The 27,002-nt window shown below is 35.6% G+C and overlaps 1 protein-coding gene across 2 annotated transcripts in view; it reads left to right on the forward strand.

Moving 5' to 3' along the window:
* UBR2 (ubiquitin protein ligase E3 component n-recognin 2) overlaps window positions 1–27,002 on the forward strand; it is a 103,404-nt gene that overhangs the window by 50,535 nt on the left and 25,867 nt on the right. For both annotated transcript variants that reach the window (XM_068960925.1, XM_068960926.1), the window contains exons 12-30: window positions 3,707–3,870; window positions 3,960–4,059; window positions 5,465–5,593; window positions 8,039–8,222; window positions 10,373–10,434; window positions 11,414–11,524; window positions 12,244–12,309; window positions 13,899–14,021; window positions 14,169–14,232; window positions 15,380–15,504; window positions 17,448–17,500; window positions 19,012–19,114; window positions 20,093–20,141; window positions 20,568–20,722; window positions 22,583–22,685; window positions 23,179–23,288; window positions 23,394–23,474; window positions 23,767–23,945; window positions 24,696–24,895. In XM_068960925.1, the coding sequence (XP_068817026.1) occupies window positions 3,707–3,870; window positions 3,960–4,059; window positions 5,465–5,593; window positions 8,039–8,222; window positions 10,373–10,434; window positions 11,414–11,524; window positions 12,244–12,309; window positions 13,899–14,021; window positions 14,169–14,232; window positions 15,380–15,504; window positions 17,448–17,500; window positions 19,012–19,114; window positions 20,093–20,141; window positions 20,568–20,722; window positions 22,583–22,685; window positions 23,179–23,288; window positions 23,394–23,474; window positions 23,767–23,945; window positions 24,696–24,895 (2,161 nt within the window). The remainder of the gene's footprint in view (window positions 1–3,706; window positions 3,871–3,959; window positions 4,060–5,464; window positions 5,594–8,038; window positions 8,223–10,372; window positions 10,435–11,413; window positions 11,525–12,243; window positions 12,310–13,898; window positions 14,022–14,168; window positions 14,233–15,379; window positions 15,505–17,447; window positions 17,501–19,011; window positions 19,115–20,092; window positions 20,142–20,567; window positions 20,723–22,582; window positions 22,686–23,178; window positions 23,289–23,393; window positions 23,475–23,766; window positions 23,946–24,695; window positions 24,896–27,002) is intronic.

The raw sequence follows: 27,002 nt of genomic DNA on the forward strand, positions 1-27,002 counted from the left end.
CTAGATCTCCTTTTATTATTCTTTCTAAGAAATTTCTTGGGACTTCCGCATGGTTCAGTGGCAAAGACTTTGTGTGCCACCCCCCCAACTACCACCAATACGGGGGGCCCGGGTTCAGTCTGCTTGGGGAACTAGACCCCACACGCAGCAACTAAAGAGCCCATGTGCTGCAACTAAACCCTGATGCAAGTAAATATAAGAACTGAGCTAAAAAAAGAAAAAAATTTTCTTAATTATTTTAGGCCTTTTTTTTTAAGGACTAAAATCATTTTGTCAACTTCAAAAAACAAAGACACATGTTAGGGTTTTTGACTAAAAACCTACTGGCTCAGTGTTAAAGAATCCTCTTGACAGCACAGGAGATGCAAGTTCAGTCCCTGGGTCGGGAAGATCCACTGGAGAAGGAAATGGTAACCCACTCCAGTATTCTTGCCTGGAAAATCCTGTGGACAGAAGAACCTGGTGGGCTGTAGCCCATGGGGTCTTAAAAGAGTCAGACATGACTTGATGACTAAACAACAACAAACAGAAATAAATGTCAGTTTCAAAAACTTGTTAGAGTTTTTGACTGAAAAAATGTTTTAATTATAGATAATTTGGGAAGAACTGATATTTTTGCAATATTGAATATCCCCATCTAGGAACATAATTTGTCCTAAAAGTGTTTTATGTTTTATATTTTTAACACTATTATAAATTACTCACAGTTTTAATCTCATTATGGATAATATATTAAGAACTACTGATTTTTATATATCCGTCTTGTATCTATCTGGTTTTCTTATTAACATTTTCTCTAATATTTTGTGTTAATTCCTTAGAATTTCTAGTAATCTGCATATAATAATTTTTGTTTTTTTCTAATATTTCAATTTTTTATGTTTGCTTCTTACCTGACTCCTTTAGCTAGAAACGCTAGAAAAATAACATGTATTTGTAATTCAGAGCATATTTATTTAGAATTTTTATTAACTAGGCATTGTTTGAGGCTCTGGAGATAAGTAGAACAATAAACAAAAAAGACAAAAGACCTTGTTCCCATGGAATTTACAATCTTAACTAAGAAGAGATACATGTATGTAATACTACTTATAAATAAAGGTCGTTGAGAAGTGCTATAAAGTAGGAAAGCAGATTAAAGGGTTAGAGAGTGACAGTGAAAGGGTCATATTTTATACAAGGTTTTCCAAAAAAAGCCTCTTGGAGAGATGGTGTTTGAACAGAGACATGAGGGAGTAAGTGATGTGCCTAGCTGGTGGAAGAGTCTCCTCAGCAGAGAAAAATAGCAAATGCAAAGTTCTGAGGTGAATGTGCACTTGACATTTTAGAAGAAAAAACCCAAATCAGGCCAATGATGCTAGAGTGACTGAGGAGGAGAATGATCCGTGAGGTCATTGAGTTTGGGGATGGGGTGTGATGGGAGTAGATAGTGCCAGACCTTGAAGGCCATTGTAATACAACTCCTTCTGTCTTTTATCTAAAGGAAGTAGGAAAAGGGAAATAGTAAAGAACACAAATTAACAAAACAAAATGTACAAAAAGTTTTTCTTTGAGGATAAGAAAAGCAAAACTGGTGGGAGATAGATCTCTAGAAAGTCTAATAAGAAAAATAGAAAAAATTTTAATTTAAAAAGGATTGCAAAAGCTACAAATCTTATAGATTTCAAATAGAAAATAGGCAATATTAGGGTCCAGTTAATATAATTGGAAATCTAGATGAGATAAACAGATCCCTAAGAAAAAAACACCGGTTATTACAAGAGAAACAAGAAATAGAAATTTTAATTAATATAAAAATCTGCTCACAAGGAAGTCCCCAGGCCCAAAGGCTATACTGGGAAATTTTTCCAAATATTTAAGAAAAAAATAATACCTGTGTTATATAACTTTTCCTAAAAAACAGAGAAAGAATATACTTGACAATTTAATGACATCCTCTGTAATCTTATTACCAAAACTGAGATTGAATTGCAGACAGAATCAAGCAATATGGGAAAAGGATAACGTATCATAACCAAGTTTGTTTTATTTCTTTAAGGCAAGAGTAGTATACCATTTGAAAACAAAATCAGCTTGCATAAAAGAGCTTATTAACAGACAAAAAGGAGGAAAATTGATCATATCAGATGCTTATCCAGAATTCATGATTTAAAACAAATTAATAAAACCTCATTGCAAATGAAATAGGAATAAAAGAATTTCTTTAATCTGATAAAGTACCTAAAAGCAAAACAAAAAGTAAAAATTGAAAGCAAACAGTGTACTTGATGGCAAGATAGTAAAAGCTTGTTCCCTGAGACTAGAAGTTTTTCTTAAGTCAGTGAAATTGCATATACTCATTTAATTGTCTCAAAATTGACTAATACAGCAAACAAGAAGGAAAATCATTTTACTTGTCAATTCCTCCCCTCCTTCAAACATGAACTATAGTCTTCACTGTCTAGGAAAATTAACATAAATTAATCCTATTGACTTTGAGCTTCTTGGAGCCTAAGTCCTGGCAATGAGATGATGATTTAAGAGTTTTTCAAAGGGATGTTTAACTGTACATTAATAGATTTTCTCCTTATCTGATGACTTTACCACTTAAAACCTCTACATTAGGCATCTTTTCTTCTTTGACATCTTTGTCTTCTTTCAGTTGACAATTTGGAGTTTGGTGATATCAGTTAAAAATTATAATGTATATTACCTTAACCCAGTAATTCACTTCTAGGAAATTATTTTCTGAATCTCCTTGCAGCTGTACACAGTAGATAATTGTTGCAGTATCTTTTGTGATAAATAGCATAAGATTGGAAAAACCCAAATGCTCACCAATAAAGGACCTGGCTAATAAAGTATGATAGAAGAGAATAGTTGTGATAGTTAAAAAGAATGAGAGAATTTATGTTAACTGGTATGGAATAATCTCCAAAATATATCAGGTGAAAAACCAAATGCAGAACAGTGTTTATAATATGCTATCCTTTGGGCAGGAGGCAGAGGACAGAGATCATTTTACATACTCATATCTACTTAATAACATTTATTCATGTATACTATAAATGTATATATATATATATATGTATGTATGCATACATGTATATGTTATACACACACCACCTCTGGAAGTATATGTAAGAAAACTGCTAACAAACATTGCCTTTGAAAGGGGAACTTTGGGAGCTAAGAGACTACCTTTTTACTTTTTTTGCATAATTTAAGTGTATTTGCTTATTCAAAAATACATAGATATGTATATCTATACATAGAAAGAAACAAAAGATAAATCTCAACTAAGATTAAAAGAAATATGGTTTCATATTTCATACTGAGTTCTACAGAATCTGTGATATAAGCCTGTGGATCCTAGAATAATTATACCATACCATTATAGGTGTCTAAATGTCTCAGTTAAGGAAAATTTGCAGCCTGGTTCAGATCCCCCACCCTGAATTGTCTTTGAATAATGAGCCTTGGATCTGTCTCCTTACATTCTGGCATCTTTCTCCGTGATATAATTGTTGCTTCATACACGTGGCAATTGGAGTAAGTAATTGTTATTTAGAAATACACAATAATGCATTTATGATATTATGATATTATATAGTTGTATTGAAAAAGGTCTAAACTGAAAGAGCTAGCCACTGTTGGTGACTTTTTTTTTTAAGCTTTGTGGTAAATAGTTTTTTATTACCGTGTATTCTGATATACTTTGTCTTAGGCTCGGATGCTTATCACAGAAGAAAACCTGATGACCACTATCATTAAGACTTTCATGGATCATTTGAGGCATCGAGACGTCCAAGGCAGATTTCAGTTTGAACGATATACTGCTTTACAAGCCTTTAAGTTTAGGAGGGTTCAGAGTCTTATTTTAGATCTCAAGTAAGTTTTTGTTTAGTTGTTAAACCAGTTGCAACTTGTAAAAGGTCATTGTTTATTCGTATACTCATTGCTGTTTTTATCTTGTTCAGGTATGTGTTAATTAGCAAACCAACTGAATGGTCAGATGGTCTGAGGCAGAAGTTCCTGGAAGGATTTGATGCCTTTTTGGAATTACTCAAATGTATGCAGGTATGTATAAATGGATACATTTCAAAAGGGAAATGTTAACTTTTTCCTTTTTGGCTCACTGATCTAAATATCTTTCTGTTTGCATTTTTTTCATTCTGGGCATATTTTTAAAAGAATAATTTGGATAGCTACAGTTTGGACCAAGAAGCTCCTCTTAATTGGAAACTCTTAGAAAGGTGTAGAATACATGAGATCCCAGCAGAGGTTCTGACATCTGCTGTTCTTTTGTATTTGGTTATTCTTTTGGTTACCGTTAATGTTCTTCCTTTGGGGGCTTCACATTAGTTGTTTTGTTTTGAATATGCTTGAATGGAAGTATTGTCAGCTTAGTTAAGAAGCTATGTTTATGTGTTTTTTTAATGTTTCCATATTTCTTTTTTGTTTCATGGATGACATATTTATATGATATAGTATAGAACTCTCCTCACCAGCTGCCCCATTTAATTTTCTTTTTGGATACACCTCTGTATACAAAATAAAATCTAGAAACAAATTAACTGGTATAGTTAACCAGTTTTTGTTGTTTTTGTTTTGTTTGTTTTTAGCTACAACTTGAGGCATGTGGGATTTCAGTCCCCAACCAGGGATCAAACCTCAGCAGTGAGAGCACTAGTCCTAGCCACTAGACAGCCAGGGGATTCCCCTGGCTGCAAAAAGATAGAGAACATTTCAGAAAACATGAGCAATATCATTATGCTTTCCTTAGTACCTGTCCTTTTTAGGATATATTCTAGTTCCCATGTTATGTGGTAGTTTAATGGATGTTAAATTTATTATAGTACTTCTGTTTTTTGCTTTGTGCCTGTAGAAACAGTAGCTACCTTGGTTAATTTGAATACTCAAAATGTCATATATTTTCCATCATTTAATTAGTTCTGTTCCACCAGGGTAGTTAGGCTAGTTTCTAAAGAGGTATATTTTTTTGTATTAAAAGCTGTTTATCTTTTTCTAGTTTTGCTTTCCTTCAGACTCTGAAAACTTGCAGTTGCAAATTACAAATAAATATAAAAATTTTATTTTATCATTTTATAGAACATATTTATAAATTCAATAGCATTTTAAAAGCCTGTCAAATTTCTTCTGACAGTTTTTTCTATAGATGATAGAACTAAAAAGGAATTTTTGAAGGATTGTTGCAGTGAAGTACAAATTTTATTGTCTAAAACATGTAGAAGATTGCCTCTAAAATAATTCATTCTATATTTTACTGGGATTTTTTTCTTTATAAAATTTTAGGGAATATTAAATAAACATGTAATTTAAGAAGTTGGACTTCTCATACTGCTTGAAACTTCCTGTTAAAACTTTTTTGTAATCAGTATGTATTTCTTCTACATTATTTCTTAAGTTTCTATGTAGAAGAACAAATGTAATTTTAATTTATTTAAAATCTTTTCACTTCAAGGGAATGGATCCAATTACACGTCAAGTAGGACAGCATATTGAAATGGAACCAGAGTGGGAAGCAGCCTTCACACTACAAATGAAATTAACACATGTCATTTCAATGATACAAGACTGGTGTGCTTTAGACGTGAGTCTCTTCTGGGGTCAGGGATAGGAGATAAATGGAGGAGGGGCAGAGATAAACAATTTCCTAAGTAAAATATGAGGCAGTTTGGAGAGGATAGTAATGATATGCTCATAAAATAGCATATTTTCCTCTTTCACCTATACATTCAATAAAAATTACAATTCTAAAGCCTTAGGGAAATTAGAAAATAGACGGAGATATAATCCACACTCGTTTCTCTTATGTTGCTGTCTTCTTTTTTTTCCCCATAATCCTATCAAGATTTTGAGCATATAAAAAGTTTATAAATTACCCCAAAATGAAATTTTACTATTAGTACATTTATCCTGTGTCTTTAAACGGTGTTGGCCGCCTTTGGCTGTAAAATCTAGATGAGAGGTGTGAGTTAGGAGATCAGAGAAGGCTTCCATGAGATCTAAACTATGTGTCAGAGTTAACTGATCAGAGTAAAGAATATTCCTGACTGAGGAAAAGCTGTATCATGCTGTCTGATGAAGAGGAGTATGGTTGTTCCAGAAGCTGTGAGAGGCTGTAGTTGGAGCAGAGGTTGAAGACATGACTTTGCAGGGCCATGTTCAGAAATCTGAATTTTATTCTGACTGAAGTGGATGCTATTTGAGACTCCCAAGCAGAAAAGTGACATGATCCAGTTTACATGTTTTTGAAAGTTACTTTGTGTGGATAACAGAAGGAGGAGGGCAAGAGTAGAAGCAGGAAGTTCAGTGGAGACACATTGGCTTTCCTTTAAGTGACTGGAGATATCAGTGGCCAGGTTTGAGAGCATTTTGGATGTGGTTGCTAGCTTGGTAATAGATTGCACAATGGGGAATGAGGAAAATAGAGGCCAGAAATAAACCCACAGAATTATGGTCAGTTAATCCACAACAAAGGAGACAGTATGCCATGGAAAGAAGGTGATATTTTTCAGTAAGTAATGCGGGGAAAACTGGACAGCTGCATGTAAAAGAATGAAATTAGAACATTTCCTCACACCGTATAAAAGAATAAACTCAAATTGGATTAAGACCTAAATGTAAGACTGGAAACCATAAAGCTCCTAGAAGAAAGCATAGAACACTCTTTGACATAAATCTTAGTAAATTTTTTGGATGTATTTCCTAAGGCAAAGGAAACAAAAGCAAAAGAATAAACAAATGGAACCTAACTAAATTTAAAAGCTTCCACACAGCAAAGAAAACCATCAACAAAACAGAGACACAACCTACTGAGGAGAAAATATTTGCCAATGAGATGACCATTAAGGGATTATTATCCAAAATATATAAACAGCCCATATAGCTCAATATCAAAAAAACAAACAAACAAAATATCAAAAAAACAGCCCAATTTAAAAATGGGCAGAAGACCTGAATGGACATTTTTCCAAGGTAGACATACAGATGACCAATAGGCACATGAAAAGACGCTTAACACTGCTAATCATAAGAGAAATGCAAATCAAACCACGATGAGCTACCACTTCACACATGTCAGAATAGTCATCACAGAGAACACAAATAACACATGTTGGCGAGGATGTGGAGAAAAGGAAACCTGTACAACTGTTAGTGTGAATGTAAATTGTTGTAGTCACTATGGAAAACAATATGGAAGTTCTTCAAAAACTAAAAATAGAGCCACCATAAAATGCAGCAATCCCACTCCTAGGTATTTATCTGAAAATAAAGAAACACTAATTTGAAGAAATACATGCTGGCCAATGAGCCTGGGAGGCTACAGTCCACTCACAAAGAGCTGGACTTGACTGAGTGACTAAGACTCCAGTGTTCACAGCAGCACAATTGTGAGGATACAGTGTCCAGCAGATGAGTGCCTAAGAATGGGGGGGTAGGTGTGGTAGAATATTACTCAGCCAGGAAAAGAATGGAATTTTGCATTAGCAACAACATTGATGGACCCTGGAGGGTATTATGCTTAGTGAAATAAGTCAGAAAGACAAATCCTATAATCACTTATGTGTGGAGTCTAAAAAATAAAAACAGAAGCAGACTCACAGGTACAGAGAACAAACTAGTGGTTACCAATGGAGAGAAAGAAGACCAGGAGGGGCAAAATAGGAGAGATTAAGAGGTACAAACCACTGTGTATAAAATAAATAAGCTATAAAAATATATTGTAAAACACAAAGAATATAGTCAATATTTTATAATAACTAAATGGAATATAATCTATAAAAATGTACATCAACTATGCCTCAATTTAAAGAAAAAAATGGGGAATGAGGAAAAGGAATATATTAGAATGACTTCTAGATTTCTGCACATCTGTAGAGATATTCCCTGAGACAGGACCTTGGATAGAGGGAGCAAGTTGCAAGGGAAGATTTAGTTTGCCCATATTGATATTTGAGGTAAATATTCATCATTGAATTTGAGATTCTTATTTTAATATTGTAGAAACTTAACATAAAATCCTCTTTTACAGGAAAAAGTGTTAATTGAGGCTTACAAGAAATGCCTTGCTGTATTGATGCAGTGTCATGGTGGTTTTACTGATGGTGAACAGCCAGTCACGTTAAGCATTTGTGGACATTCAGTGGAAACTATCAGATACTGTGTTTCCAAAGAAAAAGTTAGCATTCACCTCCCAGTATCTCGCTTACTTGCAGGTAAAACATTTTTCCCTAAAAAAGGAACCCTGAAATTGTCTTTTGAATTGTCGTTTGTGGTTAGTGTTTACTGAATACTTACAATGCTTTATTTTGAAAGTGTTCTTGTTCAGATCAGTCTATCACTTAAGTGATTATTAATAAATTGAAAACACCCTAGACTTCCTCTCTCTCTAAGCAGTTTCTTATTGATAAATTTTTTAATCATCAGGTTGAAGTGAGTTCCAAATTGGGTTGATAGGCCTTTTTAATCGTAAGTAGCTGATTTACACACTATTTACACATGCTCGACTATTTGAAGCTGCTACCTCACGGCAGCCAGAAACTCTGCACATGCACTCGTCTGTCTCTATAGACATAGTAACTCTCTTCCACATTTCTTGAGTGCAGGAATTCTCAGCCTGTTCACATACTGTTCCCTTTAGTTCCGTTTTCAACTCAGAGAGTAGAAAAGTAAAGTAAATATTTTCACTCATTGCAGAATTTGCAATGTAGCTTAAATGTGTGGCTCAGTAACTTAATAACGTGAAAGTAGTTTGTGTGTGTGTGTGTGCGCAAGTGTAAAAGACTGGAGAATTGGTATCTTTTCTTCCTTAAATGTTTGGTAGAATTCACCAGTAAAATAGTATGGAACTGATACTTTCCCTTTTTTGATAGGTAATTAATCATTGATTCAGTTTCTTCAGCAGATATACAACAGTTCCTATTATCTGTATCTCCTTGTGTGAGTTTTGGTGGTTTGTGTTTTCCAAGAAATTGGTCCATTTCGTCTGAGTTATCAAATAAATGGACACGGAGTTGTTCATAAAATTCCTTTATTATCCTTTTAATGTCTATGGGATGAGTAGTAACAATCCCTCTGTCATTTCTGAATCCTTTTTTTTTTTCATTGTTCTGTGCATTACCACATTATCTTGCCAATAGATGTTAGCATTCCAACAATTTTTTTAGATTCTTATTGAAATTGTGGTGATTTGATTGAACTTAGACATGTGAATTTAAATAGTACAAGTAGAACAATAAAAAGTACCAGGAATGAAATTGTGATTGTAGGCAAAAATCTTTTTCCTGTAACTTGTTCATGCCCAGTTTTGTTTTCATAAGTATTGATACTTGCATGCTGAACTATTGATCTTCAGTACAGGCAAGTGATGGCATGCTGGTGTGGCATAGTGTTCAACTAGAATGCAGGAAAGTGGGTCTCCAACTCAGCCACTGATTTTTTCTGCCCTTTGAAAATCTGAGCAGAAGCTAATGCTGATAATTATCCAGAGGGAAAACAGTCAGTACTCTAAAAATGTACTAATTTTGCTGAGGTATTTACCCACCTCAGTCCTCTAATATTTTGAGCATTTTATCTTTCTGTGTTTGGCAAACCTTGGCCTGAATGCTTATAATCTAACTGGAGAGCCAAGTAAACATACACAGAGCAGTTCAAGAACAACTTGGAGGCTGTGCTAATGGAGGCTGAGTGCACATTGTCAGAATGGGATTCTCAATACAGGTGTTCTTGGATGAGGAAAGCTTCAAACCAGGCTTGACCAAGTGGCCTGCATCTATTGATGAGACTGTAAAAAGCATTCTCTGTTTAGACAACAACATAAATAGGACAATTCTTAGCTAGCAGAATTAACTAAGGTTGAGCTATGAAAAGCCCTTTGCAATTAGGGGCGAAAGAGGCTTTGATCCTAAACTGGAAGCTCTGGGGAACTGAATTCTGAGGTCAGAATCAGTGCAGACCTTGAATTCCATGGCCAGTTTCTCTGTTCAGTTGCCGGGAGGATCTCTTGCTGCTATACTTTAAATGGAACAAACTTCATGATCCAATCGATTATGACCCTTAAAATTGGCTTAACATATAAATTGCTTTGATAGTTATTTAGCTGCTTTTGCTATGTTTGTACTTCTAACATTTACTTCTGTAAAATGTAATCAGTGTATGTTGATACATGTAATTAAGACTCTGCTTCTAAGCATGCCTTTAATACAGAGGTTCATGAAAATAACAGTGTAATATGATAGGTCTCCAAAGAGACACAGAAAGGGAGTTAGATATAAAGTTGAGCAAATATTTAGTTGTTTTTGTTTTTTGTTTTTAAATCTAAATGACTTTCACCTATAGAAATACTTCTGTCTTTGTTTCCATGCAGGTTTGCATGTGTTGTTAAGCAAAAGTGAAGTGGCATATAAATTTCCAGAGCTCCTACCTCTAGTAAGTAGTGTGAACATTTAAAAGTAACTATTTATTACAGACCTCCAGTTAGATAATAAATAAGTTATGAGAATACAATATCCAGCATAAGGAATATGCTGAGTAATACTGTAATAACTTTGTATGGGGACAGATGGTTGCTAGACTTACCATGTTGATCATTTCATAATTACGAAAAAGTGAAAGAAAGTGAAAGTGAAAGTCGCTCAGTCATATCTAACTCTTTGCCACCCCACGGATTATACAGTCCATGGAATTCTCCAGGCCAGAATACTGGAGTGGGTATAGCCTTTCCCTTCTCCAGGGGCTCATCCCACCGAGGGATCAATCCCAGGTCTCCCGCATTGCAGGCGGATTCTTTACCAGCTGAGCCACAAGGGAAGCACAAGAATACTGAAGCGGGTAGCCTATCCCTTCTCTACCGGATCTTCCCGACCCAGGAATCGAACTGCAAATATCAAATCATTACATAGTATACCTGAGTGTGTGTTTGTATATGTGTCTGTATACAGGAAAAGACAGATTAATTTATTGTAGGGATTTGGCTCACGTAGTCAAGGGATTTGGCAAGTCTGAAATAAACCTGGCAACCTGGCGGATTAAGAGTTGATCTTATAGTCTGAAATCCAAAGGCAGGCTGGAAGCAGAATTTCTTCATCCTTGGAGAAACCTCAGTCTTTTCTTTTAAGGCCTTCTAGCTTACTGGAAAAGGCCCACCAATATCATGGAGAGTAATGTGCTTTACTCATAAGCTGTACTGATTTAAATACTAGTTCATCTAAAAAATGCCTTCACAGCGACATCTAGACTGGTGGCAATCAAAACTTGGGTACCATGGTCCAGCCAAGTCAACACATAAAATTAAGTAGCACACAGACATACCTTAAAATAATTTTGACTTGTATTTTATATAAAGTTTCCATCCCTAAACCAGTCTTCTTTATAGAGTTGGGATTTTGTGGTTTTTTTGTATACACAGAGTGAACTTAGCCCACCCATGTTGATAGAACACCCTCTTAGATGTCTTGTTTTATGTGCCCAAGTACATGCAGGAATGTGGAGAAGAAACGGTTTCTCTCTCGTAAACCAGGTAAGTGGTTTTTAATTTTGTGAAGAGTTTTCAGTCCATTCTTCAGTTTCTGTGGAGGTTGTAATAGTCTTCGAAAGTCATCTATATTAAAACTATTGAATGGCCGCTGGGAATGAACCTTAAAAATGTTTTATTAAAAACTGTTTGACAGGATAGATGTAATGTTAAACCAAAAATTTCTTAGAGCTTTTATTCATATTTTATTAAGAAACAATATCAAAAGTAGAAATGAACTTAATTTTCACTTGAAGTCATTTTTAGAACAAAGTTTGATATTTTTAAAAACATGATGAAAAATCAAGATTTCACCTACTTTAGTTATAAAATTGGGTTAAAAAAGATAAAATTCTGTTAGTGTAGCTCTGAAATTGAGGTTTTAATTTTTAAACCTCACCAAGACTTGGTATAGGATTTTTCTCTACTTTTGATAGCCATAAATCTCATTGAAAGAACTTTATTAGGAGACCCAGAAAGTTGGCTGCAAAATGTGAACCATAAAGTTCCATGGAGATTCCACACTATAATCTGGAAATTTCTAATTAGTTAATCTCTATTAAGATAGCATTCACTGCTGGGGAAATCACATTGTATGTGTGTGTTTGCATGTTCATATACTCACATGCACAAAAGCCAGTGCTCTTTTGGTGAGTGGAGAGAGGAGAGAACTGCACAAATAAAAACCTGTTTACCCAATATAATTACTTGTTTTTTTTTTTTAGATTTATTACTACCACAATGTGAAATGTAGACGTGAAATGTTTGATAAGGATATAGTAATGCTTCAGGTAATGAATTAAAAGCATTAAATTTAAAGGTTTGGGGGAGTTTTACTTTTTGTTATTTTCACCGGACCCAGACACTTAGGATCACTCTCAAATCTGTAACTTCGATCTACCCCTTATCTGTTGTTGTTTAGTCGCTAAGTTGTGTCCGACTCTTTTGTAACCCCATGGCCTGTAGCGCGCCAGGCTCCTCTGTCTGTGGTATTTCTCAGGCAAGAACACTGGACTGGGCTATCGTTTCCTTCTCCAGAGATCTTCCCAACCCAGGGATCGAACCTGCATCTCCTGCATTACAGGCGGATATTTTACCACTGAGCTACCAAGGAAGCCGCCTAGCCCTTATCTACTAAGCTCCAAATTCATATGGCAAAAGTAACTGATTGAACGTTTCCATCTGGTTTCCTGGACACATCTTGTATTTCACACATTCAAAATAAAGACTGTGTCCTCCATACCTTCTTCCTATCTTCAGAGTTTCTCTACCTTGGTGAATTGTTCAACAGTCTGTACAGTTATTAGAGTCAGAAATCTGAAAGCTATCCTTTCTTCACTGTCCTCTGATAATAAAGCCCCAAATCCTCTAACTGATTTTCAAGGCCTTCAGTACTTAACTATGTTAAAAACTCCCTGAATTTGTCATATACTGCATTAAGTCTTAAAATTTGTACGTTTCTTTCTTTCCTTACCTAGGTTGTACACCCCACCCTCTTCCTTTCTGTTTGCTACCTGTCTTGTTTTCCTGCATATCTTCATGTTTAGTTTAGCATCACTTTCTCCAGAAAGCTGACATACTAAAACATGGCTGTGTATCCTTTTGGGGAGGGCCCATAGCATGATGCTTATCCCCACCAGAGCATTCATAACTCTGGATTGTGGTTGCCTATTTCCTTTCCTTCCTCCACACTAAACTGTGACAACTCTCTTGGTCCTTTTTACGTCCATTTATGTAGCACAGTGCTTGTCACAAAGTAGTGTTTCCATATTATTGCTGAGTGGATTTAGAAATTATAGAATAAGTTACAAAATGTAAATTTCAAAAAATTATTGGTTCAGAAAAATCAAAATTCAAGTTGATTGAGAATCTATGCAAATGGAATTTTAAGAGAATTAAAACTAATATTTAAAAGCCAGCATTTCACTTAGTATAGCATTGATTACTAAAAATTAGTTTGAGTTCTTGAAAAGAGTTTAATATGATATGCATTTAAAAAAAAATACTGAAAGTTTTATTACTATACCACATTTCTCTCGAAGTCATACCCCTGACAGTGACAACACTGACATAAAACCTTGAACTGAATTTATAGGGATACAACTAATTCAAAGCATTAAAAGGGAAGAGAACGTATAGTCCATGTTATTATGATATGTGGGTTCAGGGCGTGTCTTGTTTTGTTTTACCAGCATAGATTCCTGTCCACACTGGTAGCTATCACAAGTAAGGACTGGGGCTAAATGAGTCCTCATCTTTTATTAGAACTGATGAACGAGTAAGCTGCTTTCTCTTGTGCAAACCAAAATATGTCTCACTAGTTGTTTAGTAGCCCTTTTGACCTTCCTCTTTTCCTTTCTTTCATACATTTTAAAAAAAGACAGGTGTCTCCATGATGGATCCAAATCATTTCCTGATGATAATGCTTAGCCGCTTTGAACTTTATCAGATTTTCAGTACCCCAGATTATGGGAAGAAAATGAGTTCTGAGACTCCCCATAAGGTAAGAGCATGCCTTATGAGACCACAATACAACTGTTAGAGAAGTGCCTTTCATTCTTTTTGGTTATTTTAATCATCTGAGGTAATACAGATGATTTTTATTCTTATCTCTGAACTTGCTCTCTTCCATTGCCCCCGATGGTTTCAGGATTTAGTTCAGCAGAACAACACTCTAATAGAAGAAATGCTTTACCTCATTATAATGCTTGTTGGTAAGTTTGGATATTTTGAAACATTTATGTATTATATTGACTTTTTAAAAAGTTTTTTAAATTTTTATTTATTTATCTTTGACTGTGCTGGGTCTTTGTTGCTGTATGTGGGCTTTCTCTAGTTGAGGTGCACGGGCTTCTCATTGTAGTGACTTCTCTTGTTGCAGAGCACAGTAGTTGTAGCACACGGGCTTAGTTGCCCCACAGCACATGGAATCTGCCCGGGCTAGGAATTGAACCCATGTCCCCTGCGTTGGCAGGCAGATTCTTAACCACTGGATCACCAGGGAAGTCCTGTATTTAGAATCTGAGTAGTTTAGAATCTGAACTGTTTCTTCTGTTTGAGCAGTTCCTCAGTTTTAGAGGAAGGAGATTTGAGTGTATATTTTTATTTTCCCCTCTGGTCACTGTAATGATGAGGGTAACAGCACTACAGTGCTTTGGAAGAAGGGGCGAGGACAACTGCTAACGCAGGATAAACTGGAAAATTGTGAGTTAGGAATAAAACAGGGGACAGGAGAATTTAGCAAACAAGAATAGGATATTTAGGAGCTATTCATTGTTACTTTATATCTTAGCTGCGTTTCTCTCCATAGCTTTGTGGTGCGCAAGTGTTCTCACTATATTTTAAGTCCCGTCACCTCCATGTTTCCTGTTGTGTGCTTTACTTTCTCCCTCCTCCCATACTGTTTCAGACTCTCAACAGTCCTGGAGCAGAGAATCCTGGCTGCTGTCAGGATGTAATACCAAAGAAGGAGATCTCAGAAGGTGATACCTTATTTGCCACTAGATCAAAGACCAAAGGAGGGCTCCCTTCCTCCTACCACATGGCACATGACTTGAAAGCAGTTTCCTAGCCTGCTGGTACAGCTGCTGTTTCTAGTCCCTTCCCACCTTCTGATCTCATTCTTTGGAAACAGCAACCAGAGTTCTCTCTCCATGGCTAAAGACTATACTCACCTGTTGTGTCAGAGGCTCAGAAAGATGATTGGGAGCTGCTCTCACCCTGCTTTATTGCCTGACCAGTCATTGCTTTTCCATTGTACAGAAAGAAAAATATACTGTATTGCATGAATTATAAATATGTATTGCTTATAAATATTATGATTGTTAAGTGTGTGTGTATGTACTTATTCATTGTTGACAGGAGAGAGATTTATTCCTGGAGTTGGACAGGTTAATGCTACAGATGAGATTAAACGAGAGATTATCCATCAGTTGAGCATCAAACCTATGGCTCATAGTGAATTGGTAAAGTCTTTACCTGAAGATGTAAGTACCTACATTTTAAAAAATATTTGGAAATCCTTCCTTAAACCCTTCCATAAATATATGGAAATATTTAAACCTTTAACTGTCCACATAGTGTACGTATAGATTGACTTCTGTGTACCTTTTCCGCAGTTGTAAAAACTGCAGTGCTAGCACATGTATAACTCTAGTCACTCTTATTAGAAATACATAGAAAAAGAAAATACCAGGTACTAGGAGTGGAAAGCAGCGAAGAAATAGAATCCTTTATAGTGAAGCCTTGAAAGAGATAAGGCTACTGAATAAAAGAAAACGTGTTCCTTAGAACCGAATTTACATATCCATTAAAGAAGGATTGTTGATAGGGTGTTTAGTACAAAGTTGTGATGGATAGAGATAACACTTTATAACCTAGAAATACCTACTCAACTATGTTGAATAAACTAAAGTTTGCTAGATTTTTTTCCTTCTGAAGCATCCAAAGACTCTGCTAAGGCCATTCCTCTCATTTTAGTGAATGTAAATTAACATTCTATTTTTCCTGCTAAGCCATTCCTCTCATTTTAGTGAATGTAAATTAACATTCATATAGGCATTCGTAGATCAGTTGTAGCTATTTTTCCTCCTAGAATCTTAAGGTCCTATGCTACCTATTTTTCAGCCCTGGGGCTTTTCAGAAACCCCAATTACGGTTGGGAAAGGTTTTTCACAATGTTTTCCCATATTTGAAACATAGATTAGAACTCTGAACCTTAATTTTCATTCTTCTAGGATTTAAACCTTGTGGTGTTGTAATACTTCTCTTAAACTTTGTCTTATTTCAAACTTTAAAAACTTTAAACATCTATAGGAATAGAGAACATAGTATAATGAACCCATCACCAGTTTCACCAGATGACTTTATTCTCACTTCTACTCTAACCACTAATCCCTACACCCTCACTGGGTTATTTTGTGGAGAATACCAGATTTACCATTTCATCTATAAATAGAATTGTATATATCTAAAATAGTGGTTCTCAACCAGGGACAGTTTTGGCACCCCCCCGCCCCAGGAGGGGACCATTTGACGGTGTCACTACTCAGGCCTGAGTGTGTGTGTTCCTAGCATCCACTCAGCAGAGGCCAGGATACTCTTAACATCCTACAGTACAGGACAGACTCTCACAGTAAAGACCTGTCTAGTCCAAATGTCAGGAGTGCCAAGGTTGATCCAAAAGTTACAAGCTTTTAGAAAAAACCTGTGCATTTGCCAGTTATCACACCTAAAAAAATAGTAATTTTAACATCACTAAATATCTATTCAGAATAAAAATTACGTGTACTTTTTTTTAGGTCTCTGTTAATGGGCTACTTTTGCCATTTCCATTTCTAGTTGTGTATGCAGGTACTTTTTAATGCAGGAAATGAGGGAACAATTATAGTTTCACTTAGATGTTAGAATAGGAAGAAATAAAATTTAAACAGCATTTTAAAAATACAAATACCTTGTACAAAGTGATGGCATCTATATCTACCAAACATTTTTGACCAGAGAATTCTTTTATTCACACAATTCCTGTTAACATCTTGTCACAAATAAGATATGATTTGGAAAATGCTGTTTTGATGAAGATAGATTAGAAATTTGTATAGCTATTTCAGGAAATATTATAAAGATATAAATTTTGTTTAAATATTAGGCATACTTTGTGTTTTTATTTCATTCCTTTTGAAAGCTGTCACCTTGATTTCATATGGTGACTTGTTTTTAATTGTATCAATCTGAATGAATGTTAGCTAACCAAGTAAATGCTGCATATTAATCATGTTTCCTATGGAATCCTCATCTGTAGAAACTGAGATAGTAGTATATTCACTTTATACAATTGCTTTATGAAACTTAATGAGATAAAAGCACAATGCTCAGACTGCTAGCAGATACTGTTATTAACATGAAAAACATTTATTTCCTGTACCTTTAGGAGAACAAGGAGACTGGCATGGAGAGTGTGATTGAAGCAGTTGCCCATTTCAAGTGAGTTTATTTTCTATTTTTTCACATTTGATTTTATTTTCTACATTAATTTTTCTTAGAGTGTTTCCTTTAACGGAAGTAAGAATAAAATTGTTTTCAGAGAGTGGCAACCATTTTCAGACATGTAATTCTGAACTAGATTTCTCACTGACATTTCTCTTTTATGATCTAGCCCTATGCTTAGCAACTTAAAGTAGATAGATGAGAATTTTCATTGTATTCAAAATAGGTGTTCATAGCTGGTAGGTTCAAATAGCTGAAATTAACCTGATCATAGGTAAATGCATTGTGCTTCCTTTGTTTCCATTTGAATGTGCCGCCTGAGAGGTGGGTCAGCCTCCGAATGATGCTTTCTTTGGTGTCCAGTGTGTCACCCAGTCAGTAAACTAGTTTCCCCTTAAGGTTGTTGAGGCATTTTCTTAATCTTGCTTTTTCTTTGCTCCTTACTTCGATGACAGTGTCTTTATTTCTATTGATTTTAAAAACAATACATGTTTTTTAGGGGAAGTATTTAAAAAAAAAAAAAAACTAGAAAAGAGACTCTCAGGGACTTCCCAGGTTGCTCAGTGGTAAAGAATCCACCTACCAATGCAGGAGACCTGGGTTTAATCCCAGATCAAAGAAGATCCCGCATGCCATGGAACAGCTAAGCCCGTGTGCCACAACTACTGAGCCCACACTAGATCACGACTGCTGTGATATAGAGCCCAAGTGCAGCAGCTGCTGAAGCCGTGCACCTAGAGCTGCAGTTCTGCAATAAGAGAGACCACTGCAAGAAGCAGCCTGGACCCCGCAACTGAGAGTAGCCCCTGCTCTCTGCAACTAGAGAAACCCCATGTAGCAACAAAGACCCAGCACAGCCAAAATAAATATAAATAAAGTAAATTATTTAAAAAAATTTCTCTCAACCCAAATTACACTTGCTTTTTTCACTTGGTAGAACTTTTCACAGACATCTTTACATGTCAAAATATAGAAGTTAACATCACTTTTAATGGTTTTCGATTGTTTGGAGATAGCGTAATGTGTGTTACCTGTTCCTTATTGTTAGACTTCAAATTGTTGTCACCACAATGACCATCACATTCCCATGTCCAGTTAGAATAAATCCACAGTGGACATGCTAGATAAAAATGGATGCATATAAAGCTTTGGATATAGATTACCAAATGAATCCACAGAAAGTAGTTCCAGCTTATACTCACCAGCAGTGTGTGAGATTTTAAAATTACTATTATTTTTAATTTTTGGCTGCCCTGGGTCTTCCTTGCTATGCATGGGCTCTCTCTAGTTGTACACGCTTCTCACTGTGTAGCTTTTCTTGTGAAGCACAGGCTGTAGAGCGTGGCTTCAGTAGTAACAGCACACAAACTTAGTTGCTTGGTGGCATGTGGAATCTTCCCAGATCAGGGATCAAACCCATGTCCCGTGCGTTGGCAGGCGGCTTCTTAACCACTGGACCACAAGGGAAGTCCAGTATATGAGATTTAAGAATTTTTTCTTCCCCAAAGGAAACCTGGATTAACAGGACGAGGCATGTATGAACTGAAACCAGAGTGTGCCAAAGAGTTCAATTTGTATTTCTATCACTTTTCAAGGGCAGAGCAATCCAAGGTAATTGGGAAAGTTAAAAGTATATTGGGAAGGGGTTGCTTGGAGTTTTTTTGTTTTTGTTTTTTCCTACTGCTTTTCACAGAGATTGGAAAAGGACACATTTTTATTGTAGGAAATTTGGAAAATATTAAAAGGTATAAAGAAGAAAGTACAGATTACCTATAATACCACCACTTAACATATGGGGTTTTCCCCTTAGTATTTTGTACATACATAAAAGAGATCTATATAATTATACACGTACCTACATATATCTAATTATATGTATTTTATTGGCTTTTGAAGACAAATCATCAACCTGTATGGTAATCAGTTAACCTGTTTTACACCCATTTCAGAATTGCTAGTGCTTAACATTATGCTTTCTCATGGTGACTTACGGAATTTAACTAGTTAAATTTTGCCTTTTAGCAGTTTACTCTTAAAAATAAGATTTGAATAAATGGCATTAAACAAAACTTAAACATGAAGCCTTTTGAGGTATAGTCGATTTACAATGTTATGTTAGTTTCAGGTATGCAATACAGTGATTCAGTGTTTATATATATATAAACTATATAACTATATATATATACAGTTTTATATATAGTTTTTCAGATACTTTACCCTTATAGTTTATTATAAAATATTGAATATAGTTCCCTGTGCTATGTAGTAGGTCCTTGTTGGTTATCTGTTTTATATATAGCAGTGTTTATTCATTTTTGATGCATGAAATAGAGCTCAAACCTAAATAATTTTTTGACTTCGGTTGATACATGTTTCCCCTGAATTTTAAACCAAAAAAGAATCCACTTGGGAGATTCTCTTAGTGGAAGGGGAAATTAACCTTGATATCAATTTCAGGGTGATGACAAAATTAAGGATAGAAATTTCCTAAAATCAGAAGTTAGTATGAGAAAGATTAACTTATATCAGTAGTTTTGGATATTGTTTCATATTACTTATTCTGTGTCCAAATTAATTCATTTTTATTAGGCAGAGGAAGCTCAACGGAAATTGAAAAGACAAAATAAAGAAGATACAGGTATTTTTAATCTTTCCCAAAATCTCATGTCAGTCTCTTAATTGTTAAAGGTTGTTTTGTATAGACTATGATAATGATCCTTAGTGAAGTGAAAGATTTAAATGTGAGCTTTCTGAATGAATGAACATTTAAAGGGCTAATATAGGTTAATATAGACATAGTCTTATGCTGAGTCACCTCTGAGTTAATGGTTTTATCTCAGATCTTCAGACATTCCTAGGGAAAAGAAAGACCTTCTTTTGTACTACTGCTATTTATGGAGCTACTTTTATGCATTTAACTGACCTGAGAAGGTAAAATATAGCTTTAAGATGCAAATATTATTTGAAAGCTATCAAAAGTATGTAATAAGGTCATAGTTTTTTTTGGTTTGGTTTGGTTTAAAGCGTGTTATACAAAAGAAGCCAATACTATCTTTGTTTTCAGCACTTCCACCTCCAGTTTTGCCCCCATTCTGCCCTCTGTTTGCAAGTCTTGTTAACATTTTGCAGTCAGATGTCATGTTGCTAATCATGAGGACAGTATTGCAATGGACTGTAGAACATAGTGGACACATCTGGTCTGAGTCTATGCTGCAAAGGGTAAGTTTGAAGACAATTATTGTTTATATTTCAGTGGTTTTGTAGTAAAAACCAAAATACAAAATACTCTTTCAATATCTGTACATGGGGCACTTTGGTTAAAATGTAGTGTTACCTTACTTTGAAATAAAGTATTTTGTTTCCATTTTTGTGTCTAAGGATAAAAGTGAGAGCTTGGCAGATATTTTTACACCACATGGTTGTGATTACCCTGCTCTTGTTGGCAGATCTGCCTCTCACTGACTGGTCCTGATCTGTCTTTGTTTATAGACTACTCTGATATTTGTATAATGTGTTATCTTTGCATTTGTTTTTTACTTAATTCTCTTTAAAAACTTGTGAGTTCATTAATACTTATATTTTGCAATTGAAGAAATTGAAAGTCAGGTCCTTACTGTCCTATAGCTAATTAGTGGCAAGTTCAGAACCTTTGTTGGTATTTTACTTTATAGCTTTAATGTAAGTCATTCGTAAAGTATTATGTCACTAAATTCACATAATACCTCTATATAGATAGTAGATAGTTTTTCTTCTGTATAGATGAGGAAGGCAAGTTTCAGTGAGAGTCAATTAACTGGTCCATGTTACTCAACTAGAAAGTAAGATAATAATAATACTCAATTAATAGAATTAGCCTATTCTTGCCAGGCACTTTTATGTGCCGTACTGGTAAGCCTCAAAACTCTAGAGGGAAGCTAATGTTTTTTCCCATTTTAAAAATGATGAAGTTAGGCTCAGAGGAATTCCCTAAAGGCATGTAGCTTCAATGCAGTGAAGCTAGAATTCAGATGAAGGTGAGCCTTGCTTCAAAGCTACTGTTTCCCATTGTCTTAGCAGCCTCAAGTATACCACTGGCTAAGATATTTGTATATGTATACTCCCCTCCTGTTTATAAACATACACTTAAAAATGTGAAAGCATGGCTGGATGGGAAGGCATTTTGGAAGAGAATGGATATGTGTGTGTATGCCTGAGTCCCTTCACTGTTCACCTGAAACTATCACAGTATTGTTAATTGGCTATACCCCAACAATAAAAAGTTTAAAAAATGAGATTACAAAAATTAAAAATAATAAAATGTAAAAGCATGGAGTTGTGGTGTACTGGAGACTATCAATATTATATGAGCAAAAGATTTGTGGGAAACAATGGAGAAAAGAGGAATGAACATCATTTATCTTATGTATACATTGGCTTTACGTCATTCACACTAATGTTCTTCCAAATGTCTTGACAATCACAGCAGCCCTATGTATAGGGAAAGATTCAGAGACACCACACACGTATCTCCTTCAAAAATTGGAGAGCAAGGTAAAGAACAATAAAGATCAGACGGATTCAGTATAGTTATATTCTTAGAAGTCTAGCAATGAATTTTTCATCAGGTATGCTGAACATCTTTATAAATGATGTGGCATTAGAGATAAAAGTATGTCCGTTTCTGAGATGATTTTTAGTCCTTAGAAAAACTAAACTAGTATTATAGATTAGATAATTATGTGATCAATGCTTTCAGGTCTAATTATTTGACCACTGATCCTTAGAATCAGTGGTTTTTTAAGACTGTAGTGTAGGGATGGAATAAAACTGAAAATTATATGAATTGCTAGTCACAGCTGTCAGTAATTTTAACTTACCTTAAGAATTTGCAATTGAATTTTCTTCCTAGCTGAAATAGAAATTTTTGTTTCCTTGCTGGGAATTCTTTATTAGAAAATGAACTTTAGAGTTTGGATTTAACAAAAATTAGTACTTTGAATTATTTTTAACTATACTTAATCTTTAATAGTTTGATTTCTCTTTTTTCAGTAGTGGATTCTTTTTTGTTTTTTCTGACAACATTATGTACTTGTATTTTAGGTATTACATTTAATTGGGATGGCACTACAAGAAGAAAAACAGCATTTAGAGAATGTCATGGAGGAGCATGTCATAACATTTACCTTCACACAGAAGATATCGAGTGTGTATACAACTTTTACTAAACTAACTCAACATATCAGTGATTTTTTAAAGTGTAGTATAGCCTCTTTTATTTGATCATATAGGTTTTAAGTAGATTATATTGAATCCAATTTTATGAGGTTATCTGTATTTACCTGTGTATTTTATCAGAGCCTGTGTACTTACCAGATCTAATTCATTTTCCCAGACTTGTAAAATCTCAGGTAGACCTTTCAGCTGGGTTTCTATTGAATTTTGCTAGAGGCTATCTTAAAATAATCATATGGTATAAGACGTCAGTTTTTGAATGATGAAAGTGTTCTAGTTGTTAAAAGCTTGTTTGTGAAATACAAATATGTCACATTTTGAGAAGTATTGAAAATTTCTAAAAGACCTGTAATCAAATGAAGGGCCGATATTATAAGCAATTTCATTTTCTCTTCTTTTGCCTGGTAGTAAGCACTATGAAGTCGTAACTATTGTTCACATGCCCGTTTTTTCTTCCACCTTAGAACCTGGTGAGGCTCCAAACAACTCACCTAGTATACTAGCTATGCTGGAAACACTGCAGAATGCTCCCTACCTAGAAGTCCACAAAGATATGATTAAGTGGATATTAAAGGTAAAGTTTCCTACATCGCTCTGCTTTTTGTGAAAATATTAAATGTTTATCTTTAAATTTTATAATGTTTCATAGCTTCAGAGTAACTGATACTTTTTCTCATAGACTTTCAATGCTGTTAAGAAGTTGAGGGAGAGTTCATCCACCAGTCCTGTGGCAGAGGCAGAAGGAACCGTAATGGAAGAGGTAGAAGATGTAAAGTGTGGTAATACTGAAACGTTGCGGCAGGGTCGCTTTAAGCAATTAGATTTATCTGCAGTAAATTGGTAGTTGATATTATTCACAAACATGTAAATCCAAAGAAATTGTGGCACTGTTTGTTTATTTTTGTAGCAATCTTTTGGACTACTTTTTTTTTTCTTTAGCATGTTAAGTTGATTAAAAATCTAATTAGTATTTACAATAAAAATGTATCTCCTTTGGGGGAAAAATATGCATTTAGCCTCTAGTGGTCTAATTAAATGAAGTGTAATTTCAGAGTTCGAGAGACAAAGACAAAGCTGAGAGGAAGAGAAAAGCTGAGATTGCCAGATTACGCAGAGAAAAGATCATGGCTCAGATGTCTGAGATGCAGCGGCACTTTATTGATGAGAACAAAGAACTCTTTCAGCAGACGTTAGAACTGGATTCCTCTATCTCTGCTGTACTTGATAATGGGTAAAAATTAATCACAGTTTTTGAAACGCTTGACCAGTGGTTCTCAGTTGAGGAGGATGTTTGGTTTGTTTGTTTGTTTGTTTGTTTTCTTTTTTGCATGCATGTGTGTGTGCTAAGTCGCTTCAGTCGTATCTGACTCTGTGACCCCATGGAGTGTAGCCCACCAGGCTCCTCTCCCCATGAGATTGTCCAGGCAAGAATATTGGAGTGGGTTGCCATTTCCTTCTCCAGGGAATCTTCCCAACCTAGGGATCAAACCCACATCTCCTGTGTCTCTTGCAAGGCAGGGAGATCCTTTACTGCTGAGCCACCAGGGAATCCCCTTTTTTCTTTATAAGTACACTTAATCCCAGAGTAATTTAGAAGAGTTGATAGAAAAATTGTGTGGCCATGTAGTTAGAGGATTTAATCTTAGAAATCTGAGCTAATTAGCATATAATTATGAGCATGTCTCTGACTATAGATAGAATAATTCCTGTGTATGCTTAAAATGTAAGTTATTCAAAAAACCCTTAACATTCATAAATGAATGAGTACACTAGGCTCAGTCAACTTAGCATCTGGCTTCTGTGTTATATATTGGATTGCTGTGAGAACTGAAGGAGATAATTTAATAGATGTGAAAGACTTTGTCTCAAATCAAGTCATCAAAACTGTGTTTTAAGTATGTACATATCTAAAGTCACTGTTCTGTGATTCTATAGAAACTTCTTAGGCTCATTAATTATTCTCATAACCTTTTTATTGCAGCCCTGTGGTTTCAGATATGACTCTTACAGCATTGGGCCCAGCACAGACTCGGGTCCCTGAACAGAGACAGTGTGTCACCTGTATATTGTGTCAGGAAGAGCAAGAGGTGAATGCAGAAAGCAAGGCAATGGTCCTGGCAGCATTTGTGCAGAGATCAACTGTGTTATCAAAAGATAGAAGTAAATTCATTCAGGATCCAGGTAAGTCATAGCTGTGTCCTCAACTGCCCTATTTATTATTTTTACTTAGTATGGTAAGTGACATACAGAGATTTTATTAATCCGATGATAACTCTGTAGGCTTGCTGGTATCTTGGGCAGGTAACTTGGGTGGGAATTCCTCACTTAGCAAATGCAGAAACGTTCCAGCGGGTTAAGTATCATGCCTGAAGTACACAGCTGACAAATAGCAGGGATTCAGAGGAGAGCTGTCCTTTGTGATAGAACATTAACATGCTTTGGTACTTAACAGTCTTTCCCATTCTTCACACTTGTAAAGTTCCAGTAATTAGTTGACACACTGAAATGACAATAATAATTTTTTCTCATGGATGGTTCCAGGGTGAAATCCTGATGAGTAAGCCTTGTGAGAAGCAGTCCTTGAGCCAGATTCTCATTTAGATTATTGAGACAGACTACCGTGTAGCGCAGGATTCTTCAGGAGTCTTGGAATCAGTATCTATGGAATGGAGGGGAAGGAAGCAGGTTTGGCCAGATGGAGAAGTTGAGCTGTGGTACAGTTCCCAGAAGACCTTAGCCAACGCCATAGGTGCTCTGGAGCTAGATAGAGCTCAAAGCTGTCCTGAGTTGGGGTAAGGGAGTGGGTTTTTTATGCCCTGACACTGATAATAAACTGGTTGTGGGCTGCCTCTGGAAAGAGGTGTGACCTTGAGCAAAGCAGTGTGACCCTGAGCAAAGTCTCTTAAAGAGGGGTAACAGTTGAGTGCCCTCTTTTAACAGCTGAAGGAGTAAGTCATTCATTCCTGCAGGGGCATCTGGGCTACACCCTGTGTACAGCGTAGATACTTTTATGTCTCTCCTCTTCTATTTGTTTATATGTGCATGTGCCTCAGTGATACCAGTAAACTTGGTGAGAACAGGAACTGTGTCTTGAATTCCAAGGCACTTGTTTAGCCAGCGCTTTTTACATTGTAAGACTAGAAGGAAGTTTGAGAGCCCACTGGTAAAATTGCCTTTTCTCTACATGGAAGGCCTTCAGAGTGTGGCTCTCAAGCCCCCTTGTTAAGAAAAATTGGTCTGCTTCATCTGAAGAAATGATCATTTGTACCAGATGGTTTACAGATTTCATTCTAGGCTTAACATAAAGTTATCACCTGTATTTAGTTTGTTACCTGCTTGGAAAAACTGACTGGCTATAAGTAGATATTTTTTTAAGACTTTCACAGTTTAGGTCATTAAAGATTTTCTTTATGCTGTGAAATTTGCACTATTCTATTATATAAAGCAAATTGAAACGAGTAATTTTACTGTTAGAGAATTTCTAAAATTATACTAATTTATGTAGAGAATTCCAAGAATTCCTGAAGAAGCCAGGTAGCCACTTTATGTTTGTCTTCATTTTTCATCTCCTTTGAATATAAAAATTAGCGCCAGAACAGAAGACTGTGTGAATTGCCCTTTTTTCCCTACTCTGGTCTGGGCGGCTGTCCTGGTATTTTGCTGCACCTGTGACTCATACAGTAATTGTGGCTCTTCTCTGCATGAGTGTCCTTATGCAGAATCTCCTCTAGGGGGCGCCCCACTACTGCCAGGACATCTTTTTTTGTTCGAGATCATTGTGAGCCAGCTGCCCTGAAGGCATTAAAGACAGCGCCATCATTTGTGGGAAATAAGAGTCTCTCAGTGCCCTGAAAATGTGATGTGTTCAAAAAATTAGATGTGCTTAAATACAGAATTCCCTGGAGAAGGAAATGACAACCCCCTCCAGTATTCTTGCCTGGAAAATGCCATGGACAGAGAAGCCTACAGGGGGCTACAGTCCATAGGGTCGCAAAGAGTCAGACATAGCTGAGAGTCAGACAAAACTGAGCGACTAAACAACAACAGGATTCCAGTTTCAGTTCACAGTTCAAGGAAGTTTCATTAATTTGCTCAGGGTAATGAAAATTAGAGAGTCCTGTATTCTAAATAATCTAGGGTCTTATATAAATTATTGGTATCTCAAAGGAATAAACTAGCATTTCATTTGAAGTTTACAAGCTCTTAGTAAGGATTTCACAATTTAGCAGTGTACATTTGTTATAGGAATATTAAATGTTTGAGTTTTCTCTTATGTTTTTTGTTTGTT

The sequence above is a fragment of the Capricornis sumatraensis genome, chromosome 22 (assembly GCF_032405125.1).
Source record: "Capricornis sumatraensis isolate serow.1 chromosome 22, serow.2, whole genome shotgun sequence".
Lineage (NCBI taxonomy): Eukaryota > Metazoa > Chordata > Mammalia > Artiodactyla > Bovidae > Capricornis > Capricornis sumatraensis.